The sequence below is a fragment of the Eucalyptus grandis genome, chromosome 9, assembly GCF_016545825.1.
Source record: "Eucalyptus grandis isolate ANBG69807.140 chromosome 9, ASM1654582v1, whole genome shotgun sequence".
NCBI classification, from domain to species: domain Eukaryota; kingdom Viridiplantae; phylum Streptophyta; class Magnoliopsida; order Myrtales; family Myrtaceae; genus Eucalyptus; species Eucalyptus grandis.
The window spans coordinates 7,055,531-7,077,703 of NC_052620.1; the positions used below are offsets into that span (position 1 = coordinate 7,055,531).

General features: G+C 36.8%; 1 protein-coding gene and 1 pseudogene across 1 annotated transcript; one reads left to right on the top strand and one right to left on the bottom strand.

Annotated features, from left to right (window-relative positions):
* Positions 1–564: 564 nt before the first annotated feature.
* LOC104420202 lies at positions 565–4,420 on the bottom strand (annotated as a pseudogene).
* A 13,133-nt stretch (positions 4,421–17,553) lies between these two features.
* LOC104418209 (cytochrome P450 71AU50-like) lies at positions 17,554–20,361 on the top strand. The gene is made up of 2 exons (XM_039301701.1): positions 17,554–18,473; positions 19,488–20,361. Exons 1-2 carry the CDS (start codon positions 17,589–17,591, stop codon positions 20,106–20,108), a joined length of 1,506 nt encoding a protein of 501 aa, XP_039157635.1. The 5' UTR covers positions 17,554–17,588; the 3' UTR covers positions 20,109–20,361.
* Positions 20,362–22,173: the final 1,812 nt, after the last annotated feature.

The window sequence follows — 22,173 nt, forward strand, 5'->3', positions numbered from 1 at the left end:
TCTCATGCAGCAGCCGAAGACCAACTTGGTGGCTAGAGTGCCGAACAATATTTTCCTTTAAGGATCGTGCTTGATAGTTAATTTCTTATGAAGTGAACAATAATTCAATGAGCCAAACTTTACGTATCAAGAAGGTTCACGGGCCAGCAAGTTGCACAGCACTCTGAAAAAGTCAAGAGGCCTTTTCATGCAGTGGCCGAATCCCAAATTGGTGGCCACGGCGCTGAAACCTGTTCCACTTTATGCCTGAACACTCATACATATGCATCTAGGAAATGATCCTCAGAGCCCCGAACATCTACATATACGTATCTTGACATTCTTGTTTCAATTCGACCTTCGATTCAAATTAGTTCTTTGTCAAATTAGACCGAATCTCAGACATTGAACACAACACAATGCTCTTAACCATGGAGAAGATATTAAAACTTTGAAAATCAAGCTTACAGTACATCACAACTAATAGGCAATCCATTTGGTATAAAAACTAACACCACGGAACTTCCTGATTATATCAGACTTATTTTTGGGAACTCCATCATCCATTAAAAAGTGAACTCTCTTTCACTTACTCAAACGGTACCTAGGCATAACAATCAGATGTTTGGCTTTAGGAGTAATGAGGCCAAGCTCCTCCGTCATGTCAAGCTCGCTTGGTGACATGCCGTCATGAAGGTCCCAGTCAAAGCAGTGTACAAGCTGAGCAAGCACGAACCCCACCACAGTCAAACCAAGCTGCTCCCAGGGCACCCTTGGCGGCCTGTTCCGAATGGCAGGAGCTGAAAGTCCCGCCCCTTAACATTCACGTTCAACCCTAAGAATCTTTCAGGCACGAACTCCTCCGGATCGTGAGTGATCCATATTTTTGGGTCCCTTCCGATGGACCACACATTCACGATGACCCTAGACTTGGAGGGTATGTGGAAGCCGTTCACTGTGCAGTCCTCGGTCGCCTCGTGGGGAAGTAAAAGCGGAGCCACCGGGTGAAGCCTCATAGTCTCCTTTATGACCATGTCTAAGTAGTCCAAGCCCTCTACATCTGATTCCTCCACTGCTCTATTCAGTCCCACGGCTTTCCGCAGTTCTTCTTTGAGCTTTTTCATTGCACTAGGATGTCTTATAAGTTCGGCCATTGCCCACTCTGTTGCGGTTGCTGAAGTGTCCATTGAACCCGCCAACATGTCCTACACGGAGAAATATATCGAGATTTATATTAACAAGTATTCCATTGTACTTATCAAATATATTTAGATAAAGTAAGTTATGTGCGTAGTAAGAACATTCTGTTTATTGAAAAACTAGAAGCTTTCATAATGGGTCACTCAACAAGTGTATTTAGGGCATCTTTGAGGATTCATGAGGTGGCCGACTTGCAAAAACAAGATCATGGGTCTTGAGGAATTGCTCGGCCGCTTCAGGCAATGAGACAACGATCACGAGCACAAGCCCAAGGCGCAAGTACATGAGGGTTCCATATTTTTTAGATAATTTGTGAAGATCAAGGTGAGGTTTTTGTTGGAAATTTTCTATAATATGGGTTAAATAATTGGGTTAATGAATATTACAATATTTGTTGAACCCTACAGTGATATGATTAAATTGTGTATTAGTATCTATTGATAACGGGTCTAGTTGAGCAGCAAAGTGTAGACAATTATGTTTAACTGAAACCTGTAATAGGAATGACCTAGTTGACACGATGTTGATTAGGGCTTGCTAGATCCCCTCTCTAACCTATAAAATGGTAGGTTATATCTATCAGTTGCTTTAATCCTATTGAAATATGCTATATTGAAATATGTTATAGAGAGGAAGATCTGGAATTCCAATAGATTACTATTATCATATTGATCTACTTTTCTTCAAGTGAATTAATGGCTCAAACAGGTACGCTTTAATTCCGTTGTGTTTATCGATTTCGGTGTTTTATAATCACATATGAATCCATTTCTTGTTGATTGATTAGTTGTTTATGTGAATAAATTTTATACATGTGGTATCAGAGCAAATCATATATGATTGTAGAACCCAATCTTTTTTTTTTCATGGAAAAAGTCGAAATTTTCCTCATTGAACAGAATATGGGCATTATTTTTTCGTGTGAATTTGTTGCTTGATTGATCCTGAAACTATAGGGCTTTTGTTCTACATGTTGAGATTTTTCCAACCATATATAATTTGTATAATTTCGTTGAAAATTGAGAGAGAATTTTAAATTTTAAATTCTAGGGTTTATACATGAAAAGTTCCAGAATTTTCAAATTATTTGCAATTGATTGATGTTCGTTGTAAATCGTTGCATGGGTATTGTTATATATATATATATATATATATATATATATATATATATGTTTTAGCATCCTTTTGTTGTATTAAATTAATTTTTTAGGGCTTAAATTTAAGAAATTCGAAATTCAGCCATGGGAGGTTAAGATCTGAAACTTTGAAGCTTGTATGTAGTAGATTTACTTGGTTTTTCTTCATTTGATTCCTTATAGTTAATTATATTGATGTTATATGCAAGTCCCATGGAGAAATTTCATAAAAAATCAAGCTAATTTGTGGTTTTGGAGCTTCGGGTTGAAACCGGGTCGTGTGACCCGATTTTTTGCAACTTTGGGACCTGATTGGAGGTTGAAGAAGACCTCCAGCCAGGCCGGACCAATGGATGGGCGACGCCCATCCTTTCATTATTTTTGGACCTTTATTAAAGAAACATAGAGGTTTTGGGCGTGAGCCGAGAGCCCAAAATTAATGGGCTTAGCCCAATTTTTATTTATTTATATGTTTTAAATTTGTGGGCCAATTTTATTCGTGGCCCGCCCGTTTCAAGTGGCTTGGGTGCAGGCCGAGCATAGGTAAGGGCCTGCGGGTTGGGTTCGTATTACTAAAACAATAAAATAATAATAAGATAATAAAAAAATTGTGGCAAAAATTGTTATTTGAAAAAATGCAATACGATCTTTGGAAGCACATGTTGTAAAGTATTTCATATTGTTTGATGAATTTTGGGTATAAATTTTTTGGAATTCCCTATTAATAAAGATTAGTACATACAATTACTCGCCCAAAGGGGGTTATTGTGTATATTAATTTGAAAAATAGCATGAATTTTAATTCTCATATTTAAAAGATGGGGATGTATAATTGAAAAATATTTATTTTCCCAAAGGGGATAAATGTTTTGAAAATTATATGTACTCCCCTCTATATTGATATTATGGAGATATATAATTTAAAGGATTTATCTGCTCAAAGGGGATGATCCTTGACAATTATATGTAATTCTTATTATTGTTGCTTTATAAACTTCATGCTGTGAAAAATAATGATGCATTATACACTCTCCCCAAAGGGGAGTTTATAATATACTAATTATTTTTGTTAAAATACTTATTGCCCATTGTTGACACCTAAATTTTGGCCACCCGTTTATTCATTTATCACATTAAAAAATTAGGGATTAATTTTAACCCCTAAAAAATATTAGTTAATTAATTAATTGTATAGCATATAGATTTAAGTGCATTTGCAATTTTTGCATTTATTGGACTAGTGGCGGATGTATTTGAATTAGTGGTTCTAAGCTTTAAATTAACAAATTGGACTAAACCCACGAAAAGAGCAAATTGGCCCAAGCCCGTATTTAAAAAAAATCATGTTGCAATTTTTAAAAAAATCAATAGAGAATATTCATTTTTGCAAATGAAATCAAGAAGAGGTGTGGAAAATAAAAAGTGATGCTATGTGTGGAAAAGAAATCTTCGCAGATGTTGATTTAAAAAGGAAATTAAAACCCTAATTTTTTGCCTATAAAAAAGTTACTCGTGTAGGGTTTCGGAGGGAGGCCACACATATTGATACATTCGGCCATGTAAAGGGTTTCTCTTCATCGGAAAAAGAACAAAAAAGGTCAAAAAAAAGTGAGAGAAGAAAAGGGAAGAGAGTGGATGTGTGCGGGGAGCGGAGGAAACGGGAAGGTAGCGACCGGTCGGCGGGGAAAGAAAAAGGAAAAGAAAAGAAAAAAAAAAAAAAAAAGGCTACGGTGTCGTCTTCCTCGTGAGGAAGCCCTCGACCACGCTAGCCCGGAGTCGCGCTGGTCGCTGCGCCGGCACCACGGCGTTGGTCTTCCCCCGCGCTCGTGCCACCTTGCCATTCAGCCCCGGTCGTTTGAAGCTCGCCCCGCTGGTCGCCGTCTGTGAAGCCCGCGAAGCCGTCTCGCTCCCGAATCGCCGCGCCTCAGCCGATCTACCTTGCCAACGCCTGCTGAAGCCGCACCCCTGCTACCTTCTACCGCTCTGCCGTGCCTTCGCGCGCTGATCCACGAGTCGCCGGTGACCCAGCACCCAATGTCGCCCTTGCTCAGCCCGCACTGCCCTGCGAAGCCACTGCCGCCTCGCCACATCTTCGAGCAATCCATCGCACTAGTAACGATGCCCTTGCTTCTACTCTACTCCGTCTCGCCAGAAGCTGCACCGTCGCACGACCCGACATCAGCAATGCCGCGCGACGCCGTGCGACCCCTCGCCCGCACTACCCTCTCTGCGAAGCCTCTGCTGCCCTTCCTTTGGCCGTGATCTGCTTAGCTTGGCGCCTTCGCTGCTTGTCGCCCCTAAACTTGCCATTGCATCGCATCCGCCAGATCCGGATCCGAGCCGGATCACCGCCCCTTCCGACCCGACGCTCCCTGCAGTGCCTCTGTCCATGACCGCCCAGCGTCTGACGCCCCTCATCGGAGCGATGCCAACAGCTCGAGATCCTGTGACCTGCCTACTGCAACTCCCTCGCCGCGCGCTGCTGCCCCTCGCCGGACCTTCGCCAGATCTCGCCGGCGTCTTCCCCCCACCGGACCTCTGACCAGTGGCCCTTAGGAGACCCACCACCACGCACAAGCCTTGTGTCGAAAGGAAACAAAAAAGTAAAAGGGAAAATCAATTAGGTAGTTTGTTTTATTTACTTTATTCTATTTTTTTATATTTTTTTATTTATTTACTTTGTTTTTTTTAGTAGAATTATTCTTGAATGTGTAGTTAGGATTATGATATGAAATAGCCTGTGAATACAACAAAAAAAATAAAAAAAATAGCCCGTGAAATTTGTGATTGTTAGTTCGGTTTTCGCACCCGAAATCCGACTCGCAATCACTTGAAAAAATTGTTAATCCAATCTCCCGCCCAAGATTCGATTCGCGATTTATGTAAAATTGGCAAACCCGATCTCATGCGCGAGATATGGTTCGTTAATTTGGATATCAATATTGCTTTGATTTGCCATTGTGTCATTTAAGTTAATTTTATTTTCTTAAAAAAAATGTAGGTTAGAATTAGGTTTATTTCTTGTTTGTTTGAGGGTTTACTTATTTAGAATAGGAATTTTATTTTGAATTTTAAAAATTAAAATTAAAAAAAAATCAAAAATCAAATCAATCAATTTAGGCTACTAGATTTTTAACCCGAATTACATGTTTAATTATTTGGCAATTATTAAATTCGAAATTAAAAATAAAATAAAAACAAAAGAAAAATCATCATGCATATGTCATATAGAATTAGGGCATCTTTTGCACGTCATTGCATATTATGGTAAAATTGCACTTAGTTCAATTTTAGATAATATTTTTTTCTTAATTTATTATAAGTTTAGGTATTTTCTTAGATAGATTGCATTTTAGGATTACTTGGGTTAAGATAATATTTTAGTTTAAATTAGGATTTGACTTGACCTAATTCCTAATACAAATTGAATAGAATCTTAATCTAGTTAGATAATTTTCACACTTTTCTTAATTCCGAATTTCATGAAAAATACAAAAGATTGCTCAGAATAAATTAGTTCCATTCTCTAGGATAGGTTGCAATTTTAGGAAAAATAAAAATGTCATGTAAATGTCATATAGAATTAGATTCATGAAATGCACGTCATTTAGAGATTGCTATTAAGTCTATTTAATTAGAAATTGCATGTCATTAGAATTAGGTCATTTAGTTATATTGCATTGCATATTGCATGATTCTCATTAATAAAGTGAAAACCAAAAATAGAAATTGCGTGTTAATTATAAATTATTTTTAAGATTGTCGATGTGAATTCTGATCTAACAACGCAGATACTTTCGTTGCTATAAGGTAAGTATTGCAATTTATTAATTGCTTTACTTGGGTGTTAAATTGATGGTTTGCGCACTGGCATAACAACCTCACATGTTAGGGAGATAAATTAAAATCAATTCAAGTTGTTTGCCAAACATTTTTCAAAATAAAATAGAAAGGTACGGAAATGGCATTAGAGAAATCTAGCGTAATCAAGTCTCTGAACTTACCCTTTGGTTCGTAGTAGTAAAATAATTCTCATATTATTTTACTTAGGTGTCTAATTGACCTACCGTAAACTGATTAGTGGCAACTCCTTATTAAAAAAATCATTTACATGTTAAGAACTTAAACCTAAGTCACAAATTGGTATGGGCTTGAGAGAGCCTGAGTTAAGTCTAGGTTTAAGTCTAGGTTTAACAATCCATTAGCCAAACCCTAGGTGGTTCACCCGAAAATTTGGTCGCGACACCCATAATTGATCTTATTGTATTATGTCCGACAAACAGTTACCTTTGTTGTAAATAACAACAATTCCACGGTTGAAATATTAACTGGATCAAACTTTAAGAGATGGAAGCAAAATATAGAGTTTGCTCTGGGCATCGTTGATATGGACTTGGCTCTACGTGAGGATGAACCTGCCAAGCCCAATGATCAAAGTACTACAGATCAAAAGGCCCATGGATGGAAAAAATTTAACTGACTAAGCCTTATTGCTATGAAGAGATCTATTGCTGAGCATCTCATAAGTGGTTTGCCAAAAGATATGAATGCCAAACAGTTCCTTGAAGCAGTGGGAGAAAAATATAGAGTTTCAAATAAAGCTGAAGTTGGGAATTTGCTGAGTGAGTTAACGAACATGAGGTATGATGCTGCTATGGGTGTTAGAGAATTTATACTAAAGATGGTCCACATTTAGTCCAAACTTAAGGCCCATAAAATTGTCCTTTCTGAAAATTATATATTGCATTATGCCTTAAATGTTCTGCTAGCTAAATTTAGCCAGATTAAGACTACTTATAATGCTCAAAATGAGACATGGAGCGTTAATTCCTTGATTACCAAGTGTGTGACTGAGGAAGAGAAGTTAAAGAAGGCAAAGTATGAGTCTGCCCACTTAACTACCAACGTCAAGTTGAGTTCGTCTAGAGACAAATGAAAGTCTAAATGGTCAAATGCTCATGGTCCAAAGAAAGGCCATGACTTCAAGAAAAATGGGAATTATGGGAGAAATGGAGATAAGGATTTTAAGTGTTTTCACTGCAAGAAGCAAGGTCACAAAAGAGCTAATTGCTACAAGTTCCAAGCTTGATTAAAAGCAAGAAAAGAAAGTCACCAAGGTGAGTTGTTGGTTTCCTTTAAATCAAATCCGGTTGATGTTTCTTTAGATTCTTTGTGGCTTGATTCTAGTGCTATTGTTCATGTGACTATTACCTTATAGGGTCTCACAAATCTAAGGAATCCAAGTCTGAGAGAGTCAAAGCTTAAAATTGGAAACAATACTGGAGTTGATGTGGAGCGCATAGGGACATTTGTTTTGAATTTAGATTATGGTTTTCAACTTATCTTGAATAATGTCTTTTATGTTCCTAGTTTAGGAGAAACTTAGTATCTCTTTCTTCGCTTGACAAAGCTGGATATTGTCTTTATTTTACGAATAAAAGAATGGATTTGAGTTGTGAGTCCAGAATTATTGGGAATTGTGTTTTGTCTAATGGATTATACTGATTATCCTTATCTCCCGATAGACTATATTGCTCTTTTAATGTTAAGAATAATATTGCTAAGAGATCTTTAATCAAAGAAAGATCTTCATTGCTATGGCATAAGTGATTGGGGCATATCTCCAAAGAAAGGGTAAACCGACTTATCAAGGCTGATATTCTTCCTCCTCTCAACTTAGATGATACTGCGACTTGTATTGATTGTGTGAGGGAAAAATTAACTAAAACTAAGAAGAAAGGCACTACTCGCAGTCAAAATCTATTGGAGATAATTCATATTGATATTAGTGGGCCATACTCAACCACCTTGTGTGGAAACAAGTACTTCATCATGTTCATTAATGATTTATCCCATTATTATTATGTTTATTTAATTAAGGAGAAGACTGATGCTCTTGAAATGTTCAAAGTGTTTCGTATTGAAGTTGAGAAACAATTGGGAAAAACTATCAAGGTAGTCAAATCTGATCGTGATGGTGAGTATTATGGGTGATATACTGAGACTGGACAACAAATGAGATCGTTTGCAAAATATTTGCAGGACTGTGGTATTGTCACTCAATATAAAATGCCTGAGAGTCCTGAACATAATGGTGTAGCTGAACGGTGCAATCGCACACTCATGGAGATGAAACGAAGTATGATGGGCAGTTCTAACTTGCCTAAATACTTATGGGGTGATGCAATTAAAACAACTTATATATTGAATTGTGTACCTACTAAATCAGTGCCGAAAACACCTTTTGAATTGTGGATAGGGAGGAAACCAAGCTTGAATCATTTTCGAGTTTGGGGTTGTCTTGTAGAAGTGAAAATTTATGATCCTTCTCAAAAGAAGACTGAATCTAGGGCTACTAGATGTTACTTTATTGGATATACTGATCATTCTAAAGGATATGTGTTCTATTGTCCTACTCGCAGCACTAGAATTATTGAATCTCAAACTACCAAATTCCTAGAATTAGATGTTGCTGAAAATAGTTCTCCTCAATCTTTCGAAAGGGAAGAACCAAACAAAATAGTCTCTATTTTATTGCCCATCTTGCATGATGATTCTATGTGGGAATCGTGCAGAGTAGAAATTCAGCAAGAAACAAATATTAGAAATATGTCGGTAGATCCTTCCATCACAAATAAAATTTCCCAGACGAATGATGTAGCTTCAGAAATGTCTGTGCGAAGATCATAGCGACAAAGAAGACCAACACCTCTAAATGATTATCATGTCTATCTTGGAGAAGCTTATTTTGACATTGGAAATATAGTTGATTCGACGACCTTCAAAGAAGCACTTAAAAGTGATCAGGTAGATAAATGGTTAGAAGCGATAAATGATGAGATGATTTCCATGTCAACTAATAAAGTATGGAAACTTGTTGATTTACCTGATGGGTAAAAACCGATCGACTGCAAATGGGTATTCAAAACCAAGAAAGACAATAAAGGCAATAAAGAGAGATTCAAGGCAAGGTTAGTCGCAAAAAGGAATACACAGAGAGAAGGCATTGATTATACTAAAGATTTTTCCCCAGTGTCTACTAAAGACTCTTTTTGGATAATCATGGCATTGGTGGCTCATTTTGATTTAGAGTTTCACCAAATGGATGTTAAGACAGCTTTTCTAAATGGAGATATGGATGAAGAAGTATATATGCCGCAACTTGAAGGGTTTAAAGAAGTTGGAAATGAGCATATGGTGTGCAAACTTTAGAGCTCCATTTATGGTCTCAAATAAGTTTCACGTCAGTGGTACTTAAAATTTCACAAAGTTGTGAGATCGTTTCGCTTTGAAGAAAACAAGTTTGATCAATGCATCTACATGAAAGTAAGTTGGAGTAAATATATTTTCTTAGTACTTTATGTAGATGACATTTTATTTGCTAGCAATAATGTTGATCTATTAAATGACACAAAAATTTTTCTATCTACAAAGTTTGATATGAAAGATCTTGGGGAAGCCTCTTTTGTTTTAGACATTGAGATTCATCGTGACAAATCTAAGAAGGTTTTGGGGTTATCTTAGAAAAATTATATAGATCATGTTTTGAAAAGATTCAATATGTAGACTTGCAAGTCAGGTGATGCTCCTGTTGTGAAAGGAGATAAATTGAGTATAGAACAATGCCCCAAGAATGATGTTGAAAAAGAGATCATGAAGAATATTCCTTATGCTAGTGCAGTTGGCAGTCTTATGTATGCACAAGTATGTAATAGACCTGATATTGCTTTTGCTATGAATACTTTTGGAAGATATCTATCGAATCTAGATCACAAACATTGGGTTGCAGCTAAAAATGTGATGAGATATCTATAATGAACAAAGGACTTCATGCTCGTGCATAACAAAGTTGAGGACCTAAAAGTGATTGGATATTCAGATGCTGATTTTGCTAGTTGTTCAGATGATAGAAAATCAACTTATGGATATATTTTTATGATGGCTAGAGGTTCTATTTCTTGGAAGAGCACAAAACAAACCTTGATTACGAACTCTACAATGTATGCTGAGTTTGTAGCGTGCAACGGCGTGTCAATTAAAGTAGTTTGGCTTAGAAATTTGATCTTAGAATTACAAGTTGTGGACTCTATTGCTAAACCTATGGTGATCTATTGTGACAACACTGCAGCTATGTTTTATTCCAAGCATGACAAGATCAACAATGCGTCTAAACACATGGAGATCAAATATTATATTGTTAAGGACTTGGTCAAAAAGGGAGACATTGTGATTGAAAATATCAGAATTGAGTCCATGTTGGTTAATCCTCTAACAAAAGGCTTACGACCCATTTTGTTTAAAAGAACATGTAAAGAATATGGGTGTCTTAGATTCTTTTGATTTCTTTTGTTAGTGGAAGTTATATAATTTGTATTTTTGGATATTATAGTTATATGCAGACTGTAATGCTTTTATGATGTCTATTGAAGCATTTATTTTCAATGATTGTTATTATTGATTCTATTGTTATCCTTTCTATCGTTGACTGAGAAATGGAAGTATAAAACAATATCTTTAAACATATTTTAGTTTAAAGATGACTGGATGTCATTGATTATGAGATCTCATGTTGGATTGTGACATAGTTGTGCAATTTCATGTTGTTTAGAAATTGTGTTAATGCAGTTTCATGTTGTTGAGAAATTGCATTGAGGACTAACAAAAAAAAGTGTATATTTTGATCACATGTTAACACTATTTCTTACTACACTACTAGGCCCATGATTCATGAAAATATAATGCTCATTATATGTGATTATGGAAGGTCTTGTGTTGTGGTATTTTCTTAACACATGAGATTCATGAAAATATAATGCTCATTATATGTGATTATGGAAGGTCTTGTGTTGTGGTATTTTCTTAACACATGATCTCCATAGTTCTATACTGAGATTATATATGATTGGATTGATTTTGAGATGCCATTATTGGAATATTATTTTTTTAAAGTTGTGGCCACATAAAACAAAATTTTCAATTATTAACCCGATAATGTCGTTTTCAATATAAAATATTTTTCAAAATAAAATAAGTTAATTAATGTAGCCCAAGTAGGAGAATATTGGAAATTTTCTATAATATGGGCTTACATTAATTAATTAATTTTCTATTTTAAATAATCGGGTTAATAGAAATTCCAATATTTGTTGAACCCTACAATGATTTGATTGTATTGATAATAGACCTAGTTGAGTAACAAAGTGTAGGCAATTATATTTAATTGAAGCCTATAATGGGAAAGGCCAAGTTGATACGCAGTTGATTAGGGTTTGCTAGATCCCCTCTTTAGCCTATAAAAGAGGAGATTATACCTATCAGTTGCTTTAATCCCATTGAAAGCTGCTATACTAAAATATGTCATAGAGAGGAAAATCTGGCATTCCAATAAATCACTGATTATCAAATAGATCTACTTTTCTTCAAGTGAATCAATGGTTCAAATATGTACGTTTTAATTCCGCTGTGTTTATCGATATATGGATCCATTTCTTCTTGATTGATTAGTTGTTTATGTAAATAAATTTTATACAGTTTTGTCCCAACAAATGGAGGTTTCCAACAAATTGGAAACCCTTTGGGTCCAGGGGCAATTTCTTCTTGGTATGTGTTTTCCATAGCAAAGCTCGCAATAGGAGATGAGCAATCAAAGCGAAGGTGAGTGTTAGCCATATCCAAGCCATTCGAGGTGGCTATTTGGAACAAAGTGTAGTGGATGGTGTGAGGATAATTTCTTTGCATATATAGATAAAGATATGACAGAGAGATGGGGTTTTCTAGCCAATAATGTGCATAATTTATTACCACTTGCATTTAGGTGGACCCTTCATCTATTGTACACTGCATATTAATTAAGAAATAGTGAAAAATATATGATCTTATAAAAAAGAACATATATTCTCAAGATGAGGATTGATCATGTTAAGGGAAAAGTGTTAAAAGAGTCATAAACCTTTTTTCGGTGCCAATTAAGTTCTAAACATTTTTATGTTGTGCCAATTCAGTCATTTCCGACCAATTTTGGTCGGATTTTGCTAATTGAATGCCAGCCTGCTAACGTGGCCTGATCGGCGTTGACGTGGACAACTTTTAATAATATTTTATTATTTTTATTTTTTATCTTTTTATTTTTATTTTTTTTCCTTCTCCTCCTTTTTTTCTCTAGCTGGTCGCGGGACCTCGACGACCGACCAGAGGCAATGGCCGGTGAGGTCGACCTTGACCTTGCCGGTTGTCTCGCCGGTGGCCGCGAGGGCAGCCTCATGCTGGGCGACAAGGCTCTCCCTCACCGGATCTGGCGAGGGTCGAGCCTCGCCCATGACCGGTGAGGGCAAGCCTTGCCCGCCCGGTGCGAGGCCGCCCTCGAGGCCTAGGCGGCAAGGCTTGTCCTCGCCAGATTTGGCGAGGTAGAGCCTCGCCCATGGCTGGCGAGGGTGAGGCCACCTCGAGGCCACCAAGGCCGTGAGGGCGGCCTCGCACTGCGCTAGCGGGGCTTGCCCTCATCGGCCATGGGCGAGGCTCGACCCTCGCTAGATCCAATGAGGACGAGCCTTGCCGCCTAGGCCTCGAGGGTGGCCTTGCATTGGGCGGGCGAGGCTCGACCTCGCCGGCGGTCGCCTCTGGCCAGTCACCGAGGTCCAGCAACCGGCTAGAGGAAGAAGGAGGAGAAGGAAAAAAAATTCAAAATATTAAAATATTATTAAAAATTGTCCACGTTAGCGCCGGTTAAACCACATCAGCTGGTCAGCGTCTAGTCAGTAAAATCAAGCCAAAATTGGTCGGAAATGACTAAATTGGCACAACGTAAAAATGTTCAGGACTTAATTGGCACAAAAAAAAAGGTTTATGATTAAATTGGCACAAATGCAAAAGGTTTATAACTTTTTTAACACTTTTCCCTTATGTCAATCATATGATTAAAATAAGTGCTTGTAATATTATTATTTGAAACGAGGGTGATATGAAGGATGGAAGAAGCTAGTGATTGCGAAATGGGGGAAGAAACACAAGGAAGTGATGGAGCCTTGGAAGTTGGGAATTTTTTGTTTAAATGTTATGGATTTTAAGAAAAAATTTAGCAATATATGACTAAAAAAGGTGTTTAATCTCCTCAAATGCATGCAAACCTAGTCTACATGCATCTGAAGAACGGAAGGCATTACTACGCATTTAGAGTATCACTATACGATTATATTTGTTAAGATTTTAAGAGATTTTTTTTTTTTAATTTTCTCTAATCTTGGAAATAATATAAATCTTCTATTCAAAATAGAAGAGAATCATTTCATTAAGGTGAATGCATTTAGGCTCCATTTGTTTTGTGGAAAATGAATGATTTAAAATCGATTGAAATAATTAGTCGTTTATAAAATATTTTCAATATTAATAACAATTTATGTCTAAATATTTTCGTGGATGATAACAATAATTTTTGTTTATTGAATTTTGTAAGGGATACAAGTAATCATTTTTTGGAAAATATTTTTCAAATCACTCATTTTTCGCAAACCATATAAAGCCTTGATGTTAAGAATTCACTTTTACTATAATATCATCTTCTTTCTTTTCTTTCCTGAGGCTATCATCCAAATTTTTATTATATTCTATGAAAATCAGGACCACAATGCACAAAAATAAATAGAGGACCAAATGGCACAAATTATAAAAGTTAGAGGGCTAAAACTACACTTATCCCTACCGAGATGTTTCCTTGTTGTTTACTGGGTTCTTAATGAATACAAGATTGAAACTTTCGGCGCAAATATTCTGTGACAATGTTAGTCCACGCGCATTTGTCACAAAACACAAGTTCGATGTACTTTGAAGGTTGCTTTCAGAAGCAAAATCAATTACTGCCGGCACTCATATAGAAGCCTCGAAAACTCAAAGCGAATTGACTTTCACTCGAAGATCTTTCCTTCACCCATATAAATAAGTCTCGTAATGTAATTTCTTTAACTATCCAATTTGTCTTTGTCGTGTCGTGCCGGCGTTCTCACATGGGTCCGCCCCGGCAGGAACTACCCCAGCTCGAAACTGTTGAGATCAGAAAGGTATACCTATGCTTATTAACACTAAATTAAGAAGGACGTATTATGTGTATAAGAGAACGTCTTGTATCCATCATATGTTCCGTCGAAAAGCGGGGCCAAAGAGAGATGAAAGCTTTGACATTGATTGTGGCTTTTACTAATTTGGTGCATTTCTATTGGTTCATACTTCTCCATCGCAAACCCTTAATGTTTTTTTCATTTTGTCTTTAAATTAATGGCCGGCCATCGAATCTTTTGCCACCTTCATTAAAGAACAAAGGTTGATTTGGGATTATTATTTATTGAAATATGTTGTTTCTATTAAAATATGTCTCGAGTAGCTTGCAAATTAAATAAATCGAGATGAATTATTATTATTTTGCCGGCATCTGAAATCAAGCAAAGAAAAAACGCACGAATTTTCCTCTACGAATTAAAGTCACTTTCCTATTTTCACTTAGGAGTCCAACGTCACTATGGACTTTGACCACGGAAAATAATTCTGTTTTGAAACCCACGAAGATTATCCTCTGTGTTACCGAAGTCAGCCGTGGAGAATAGAAAAGGAAATAATAGAAGTCAACTTTTGTCAGAATTTGACAAAGGGTTTTTAATTTTATATAAAAAAAAACCACGGAAATTGTAGAGTTAATTCACTTGAATGTTCGCAGGGTATCGCGATTTTCTTCAAGGAAGAGTGCTAAATATATGCTAACAGTTGTTGATGACTACTCAATGAAGACGTGGGTATTTGTACTTAGGCACAAATTTGATGCTGTTGTCAGAATCAAGTAGTTGATAACTTTGATCGAAAATGAGACTGATAAGATGATCAAGCATGTATGGATTGACGGTAGCATGGAGTTTTGCTCGAATCTGTTAAATGAATTTTGCATGAAAGAAGATATGTGAAACACCACACTAATGCTAATGAACCATGATATGTTGCAGAATTGATGAGCAAAATGTTGTTAGAGATGACCCATAAAATGCTTTCTAGTGCTGGTATGGCTAAGAGATTCCTAGCGGATGCGCTAAGTACGGCATGCTACCTGATGAATAGATCCCTATCAATTGCGATTGGATATCTAACTTCTGAAAAAGTGTAGTCAAGTAACGTTGCTAATTATTTTATTCTTAGAATATTTTGTTGCCCATGTTATATTCGAGCTAGTGATGGTAAGCTCGACAGAAGGGTAAGAAAGTGCATATTCCTAGGCTATGCATGAGGTGAGAGGGGTTATCAATTGTAGTACCCGGAGTTAAATTCACCTATTATCAGCAGAGAAACTTCAGTACTTCTAGCTTGAGTGATTATAGCAGTATTCAAACGGATCTAAATGGCTCTTAGCTTGAGGTGGAGTTGCAATAAGAAACTCCTGAGGTAGTGAGTACAATACTAGCAAAGTAATCGACACAGATGGTGCTTGTAGCGAGGTGGAGTCTATAGAACCAATGGTTGCCGTAACTACTAAAATTAACAAGGTACGTATTCGATCTCCTGACAGATATAGATGCAACAATAGTTTTGCTTTATCTACGGTTAAGGAGGTTGCATCGGAAAATCCTTGCGGAGCAGTTAAAGGTGCATGTGGAGTTAGTATTTTGATGAGGTCCTTGGTTATGGCGAAGTTCAAGCGAAGCTTGGACTTGGATAATTTCTGTGGCGATTGAGCCCATCGAGGGTTATGGGAAAGTAGCGGCAGAGTCTGAATTTTTTGCAAAGTGATTGCGACTTGGCTCAAACGTCGAGTCAATGTGGAGATTGTTAAAATATGTCTCGAGTTTGAGTTCAATGTGAAATTCCAAATATTCGGAATTGGATATGTTGCAGACGTTTGAAATCGAGTAAAGAAGATCCAAAGATCAACTTCCCAAAATTTCGAATTTGCATTGGAGAATTTGGCCGCTAAAATAGGAAAGTCCAACTTTGACTTGGACTTGGATTTTTATTTAAAATATACAGAATCCTATGAGAAGTCGGCAAAAGAATAATGGTCTCACTTATGGTATATAGCTTTGTGGCCATGGGTGGTAGAAGGTTGATAATAAAGAATTGGTTTTGAAGCGTTGTCTCGTCGTCGAGTGCTTGGGGGGGGATTTTCTTTGTGTTCTTGTCCGTGAATTACATCCAAGAAGATTTAGTGTTCAAGCCAATTAAATCTTGTGGTAATATTTGCGTGTAATTCATTCGTGAGATTGAGAGATTATTTCGGGTCTAAACACTGTGTGTGTTATTGGGTGTAATTGAGGCTTGAGATACACTAAGAGAGTGTTTGAGTGATTCAAGCGCGTAATTTCCTTGTATCGCTTGATCTATAGTGAAATTCGTCGTTTCTCTCCCCGTGGACATAGGTCTTTATGACCGAACCACGTAAATCTGATGTTCGATTTATTTTCTTCTTCTGTTTATATTATTCCTTGATCGCTTGCCTTTTTGCAACACATTGTGTGTTCTTTATCATATTGGAGTAAATGACAAACTAAGCAATTACATATTGTCTTGATGGAGAAAGGATTTCAAGTGTTTATAACTTTCGAACTCTGTATCTAACGTTGTCAATTTTGACAATCTAAATAAATGGTATGATCCTTTATTCGATTATGCTATCTAGATTGTACACAAAAGTTCAAAATCCACGGAGCATCTTAAATTTGTTTTGCAAGTGTTGGAGGAACCAAATAAAAAAAATTCAGATTGCGGACCTCAAGCATGCATTTTAATTTTGTTTTTTCATCTTTTAAATTTAATAGATTTATATAATGACATTAACGATTTCTGTTTAGTAAGCAATAATATTTTTTAATTGTAATTATTTATATTTCGAAATTTAATTTATTTTTTCTTTCATCGTATTCAAGAAAATTGATTGTGTGGGCTGGCTTATAATTTTGTCTCTTAGTCTGGCCTTGCAATAAAGGAAAAAAAGAAAAGAGTAACAGATGAGTCCGGCTGAAAAAGTCAACCGATTTCCTCAAAATCCTTTTGGGGTCAACGCTTCAAACCACGCTTCAAACGGAGTGACCGTCAGCGGGAGCTATAGGGAAATTAGTACGAATATACAATTCGTACAGAATGGTTGACAATTAGTGACATCGGCCAGAAAATTTGTCGTTACCCAGCAAGGGATCTTGTCCATTTTTAGGCACAGATCCCGTCTCCTACTCGTATTTATACCTATATATCAAAGTAAAAGAACCATCACCCTCTTCCCCTCCACTTCCTTCCAAGGAACCGCCTCCAATGGCTTGGATATGGATTGCACTCACCTTCGCTTTACTTGCTCATCTCTTGTTTCGATCTTTGCTGTGGAAAACACAGACCAAGAAGAAGGAATTGCCTCCTGGCCCAAGAGGGTTTCCGATTCTTGGAAACCTCCCATCGTTAGGAAAGAACCCTCACCATGATCTTCGCAAATTAGCTCAAAAGTACGGACCCATCATGTACTTGCGTTTAGGGTTCATGCCCACGATCATCGTCTCATCGCCCGAAGCAGCGGAGCTAGTCCTCAAGACCCATGATCTTGTTTTCGCAAGCCGACCGCCACAAGAAGCCATGAAGCACATGCTCTACGAACAAAGGAACTTGTCCTTTTCACCCTATGATCCGTACTGGAGGAACGTGCGAAAGATGTGCACTTTGGAGCTTCTTAGCAACGCCAAGGTCAAATCCTTCGAGTGCATCCGAAGGGAAGAGGTCGGCTTGTTGGTGCGTTTCCTCAGAGACGCATCTCTTGACCGGGCCACTATCAATCTGAGTGGAAAGATCTCATCGCTGAGCACCGACATGAATTGTCGAATGATTTTCGGGAAGAAATACCTGGATGAGGAGTTCGACAAGAGAGGGTTCAAGGCTTGGATTCAAGAAGGGATGATATTGACCGCGACGCCTAACATTGGAGACTATATTCCATGCTTTGCTCCGCTTGATCTTCAAGGGTTGACCCGGCGCATGAAAGCTGTGAGCAAAGTGTTTGATACCTTCTTGGAGAAGATCATTGATGAGCACTTGGAGTACGGGAAAGAGCAACGGCAGAGCAAAGACTTTGTTGACGTCATGCTGGGTTTCATGGGATCTAATGAAGGCGAGTACCATATGGACAGGCCCCATATCAAAGCCATAATGCTGGTAATTCATCGTTGTGTTCATTTTCTTTTCTGATGACGAGGTACCCCAGATTATTTCGACACATGAATACCACCACCATGCATGATAGTCCCCATCCCACACGAACTGAGGAATTACTACAGACAAATAGAATTTATCCTAGTTCAACTTATAATCCTCCTGACCTTGCCTTGCTATGTGGAAAAGTTAATTAAAGTGTGGACATGTTACCAAAAAAAAAAAAAAATTGAGCCCCTTTGTTTTTTTCCCCTTTCCCGCACTATTTTTGTTTTTTTAGTAGCTTTTCAAAGTTTGTGGGACACGTGATCTTATAATAAGATTCTTATGAATGCGGTCCCTATCTTAACTCATTTTTGGGGGTAGATTGGATACGGTGAGCTCATTTTTGGGAGACGTATCGCGATCCAGCCAATAAAGGGAGATGAAAGCACCGTTTTTAGGCGAAAGATCATTATTCTTTTTTCTTTATTTTTGGGAGAAAGATCATTATTCTAGATACTTGATTTTTGAGATGGATGAACGGTTTAGTGACTTAATGCTTTACAGCTTTTTACGGCTGTCTTTACATAGTTTATGCAAACAATCAATAGATATAATATATATATATATATATATATATATATATATTTAATAGCCTTATGAAGCTTAGCGATTGATCCACCAGTCAATCAAGTAAATGAGAACGGTCAAAACAAAAACAAAAAAAGTCAAGTGGATGAGACAGTTGGACATCTAGAAGTCTCACATTCGCCAACACTATTCTCTTTGTTAAATCAATGCTTCGAAAGACACGCATGGTTTGTCTCCCAACGCAAGTTGAGTATATGTCGTTTTGTCAAGAAGGAAAGTATAAAAATCCAGAACAGACATGTTCGACACCACTCCTGAATTATTGGTTACACGTGGTTGATGAGATGTTGATTGATAGAGAATTCCTTTTAACTTATGAGAAGATGACTTGTGAATCATTCTCTTTTCAACTAATTCAGCACCCACTTAATTTAATATATTTAGGACATGATGGGGGCCTCCATAGACACTTCGGCTACAGTAATAGAGTGGGCAATTTCCGAGCTCATAAGACATCCACAAGTGATGAAGAAACTTCAGCATGAACTAAAGAAAGTTGTGGGCATGAACAGAATCGTGGAGGAATCAGACATAGAGAGCTTGGACTACCTAGACATGGTCGTTAAAGAGACCCTCCGGCTACATCCGCCCGTCCCGTTACTTCTTCCACACAAGTCAATCGAGGACTGCACGGTCGGTGGCTTCCACATCCCGCGCAAGTCAAGGGTCATTGTGAATGCATGGGCAATCGGAAGAGATCCACACGTTTGGAGCGACCCCGAAAAGTTCATCCCAGAGAGGTTTGAAGGGACAAGCATTGATGTTCGGGGACATGACTTTCAACTTGTGCCATTTGGGTCTGGTCGTAGAGGATGTCCCGGGATGCAACTAGGTCTAATTGTGATCCGGCTGGTGTTGGCGCAACTTGCACATTGCTTTGATTGGGAGCTTCCAGACAATATGTCACCGTCCGAACTCGACATGAGTGAAGAGTTCGGTCTTACGCTCCCTCGAGCCAAACATCTAGTGGCCATACCTTCGTTTCGCCTAAAAACTGATGATTAGGGACCATTCCCAATCAACCTATCTTATGAGCAGGTAAAGAAAGAATTTAAGCGGATTGTGCCAATAAGAGATTATATGAACTTGTCGTTCTTGTATGGTTCACTTTTTCATATTCACTAGATTAGTTTACAACATTCTATATGAAAGGCCTAAGATGCCCTTAAATTATGGTGATCTGGAAATTTAGTTGATCCTTAAATTATTATGTATTTGCACTGCATAAAGGCAATATATATATGCAATTATGATCGTATGTTCTGTGATGCATCTGACCATGCGTATCAGTCTAATTTTTAGACCATTTGTTTCCTTTGGAAATGATTTATTGTGAAGAATGAGTTGATGATTTTTGTGCACGTTTTAATGGTCAAAATATAAAATAGGGCACACAGCATTTATGTAGCATTTATGTTTAAAAAATGAGCCAATGACTCATCATGTTAACAAAAATTCGGACCGACAATTTGGAATTTTTTTAACATTAGAAGCGGAATTCATAACTAGGCTCTACAAATTAAAAATAAGGAAAAGTACCCTAAAAAAGTTATAAATCTATTGCATTTGTATCAATTTATTTCTAAACATTTCAATCGAACCAATTTAGTTATATACATTTTCACGTTTTACCAATTGAATCAATCGACTACTTTAACATGGAAATTACTAACATGAATACTAGCCGTTTTACATGGCACAATCAATATTGATATGGATATTTTGTAAAAATAATTTTTATTTTAAAAAAATAATTTTTTTTATAAATTTACTCTTTTCTTTTTCATTTTCTTCCTTTTTCTTCTCTTTTCCTTTTTTTTTTTTTTTTATGGCCATCTCATAACCTTTGTCAACTACTTATGGTTTAGCCAATGGATTACTAAGCCTACACTTTGCTCTAATTCTCCCAAGCCCACACCAATTTGAAACTTGATTCAAGTTCTTAACATGTAAATCAATTTCAATTAGGAATTACAACTAATCTATTTTTTGTGAGTTAATTAAAAGACCAAGTAAAATATGAGAGAATACTTTACTTCTACGAGTCAAAGATTATAGATGCGGGAACTTGATTTCACTAGATTTATTTAATGCCCATTCGGTACATTTTCTCTTTTATTTTTAAAAATATTTGTTAGACAACTTGAATTGATTTTAACCTAGCCACTAACATGCAAAGGATGATTATGCTTATGCACAACTAATGAAATTAACACTCAATAACCAAAGTAAATAAATTAAATGATAGAAAAAAGAGTCAAACACACCAAAGCAATCAATAATTTTTGGAGTTTTCTTTTATCTTAAAATAAAAACATATATGCAATGCAAATAACTAGAGTCCTAAGTATGACCTAATCCAATTAACATAACATTATCCTACATAACATGCAAATTTAATTAAATGAATTTAAACATGCAATCACTAAATGAAATGCAAATAGATTATGAGATGGATGATGACATGGCATATATGTTGTGGCATTAATAACATGGCACATATGAATGACATGGCATATGACATAGCAACATGATGTAGAATCTATTCATCTAATCCTATATGACATGTACATTATATTTTTGATATTTTTATTAAAATTCAAAATAAAATAAATTTTAAAAAACCCTAAAATTAAGGTTGTTCTATCCAAACTAGGAAATAATTTAGATTAAATCATATTCCAACTAGAAACCTATTCGAAATTTCTAAAATCTATCTAAATATGCAGTCTAATCTAAAACCTACCATAATCTATTAATGGATCTTATCTAGAATCTACTCTAATCCATTCTAAAATTTATTCTAATTTATATGCAATCTTTTTTGTATTTTTTAGATAAGGAAAACAACCACTGAGGTTTGCCCTCAATGGCCACCCTTCCTACATAAGAAATGAGAAGTGGGGGGTTCGAATCCCCAGCTTTTTAGAAGTTAGAATGGGACAATTTAATTTTAGATGTGAGATTCAACTCCCGTGTCTTACAAAGAGTCATAACAAAAGTTTAGGAGTGACAATTAGAGTAGGAGTAGAGTAAGATGGATAAAAAAAAAGATAAGAAAAACAATTAA

Bases quoted from the DNA above. Each gene is read 5' to 3' on its own strand.
- LOC104418209 (XM_039301701.1), top strand. From the start codon at position 17,589: ATGGCTTGGATATGGATTGCACTCACCTTCGCTTTACTTGCTCATCTC. The intron at 18,474-19,487 runs GTAATTCATCGT...TAATATATTTAG, and splicing joins ATATCAAAGCCATAATGCTG to GACATGATGGGGGCCTCCAT.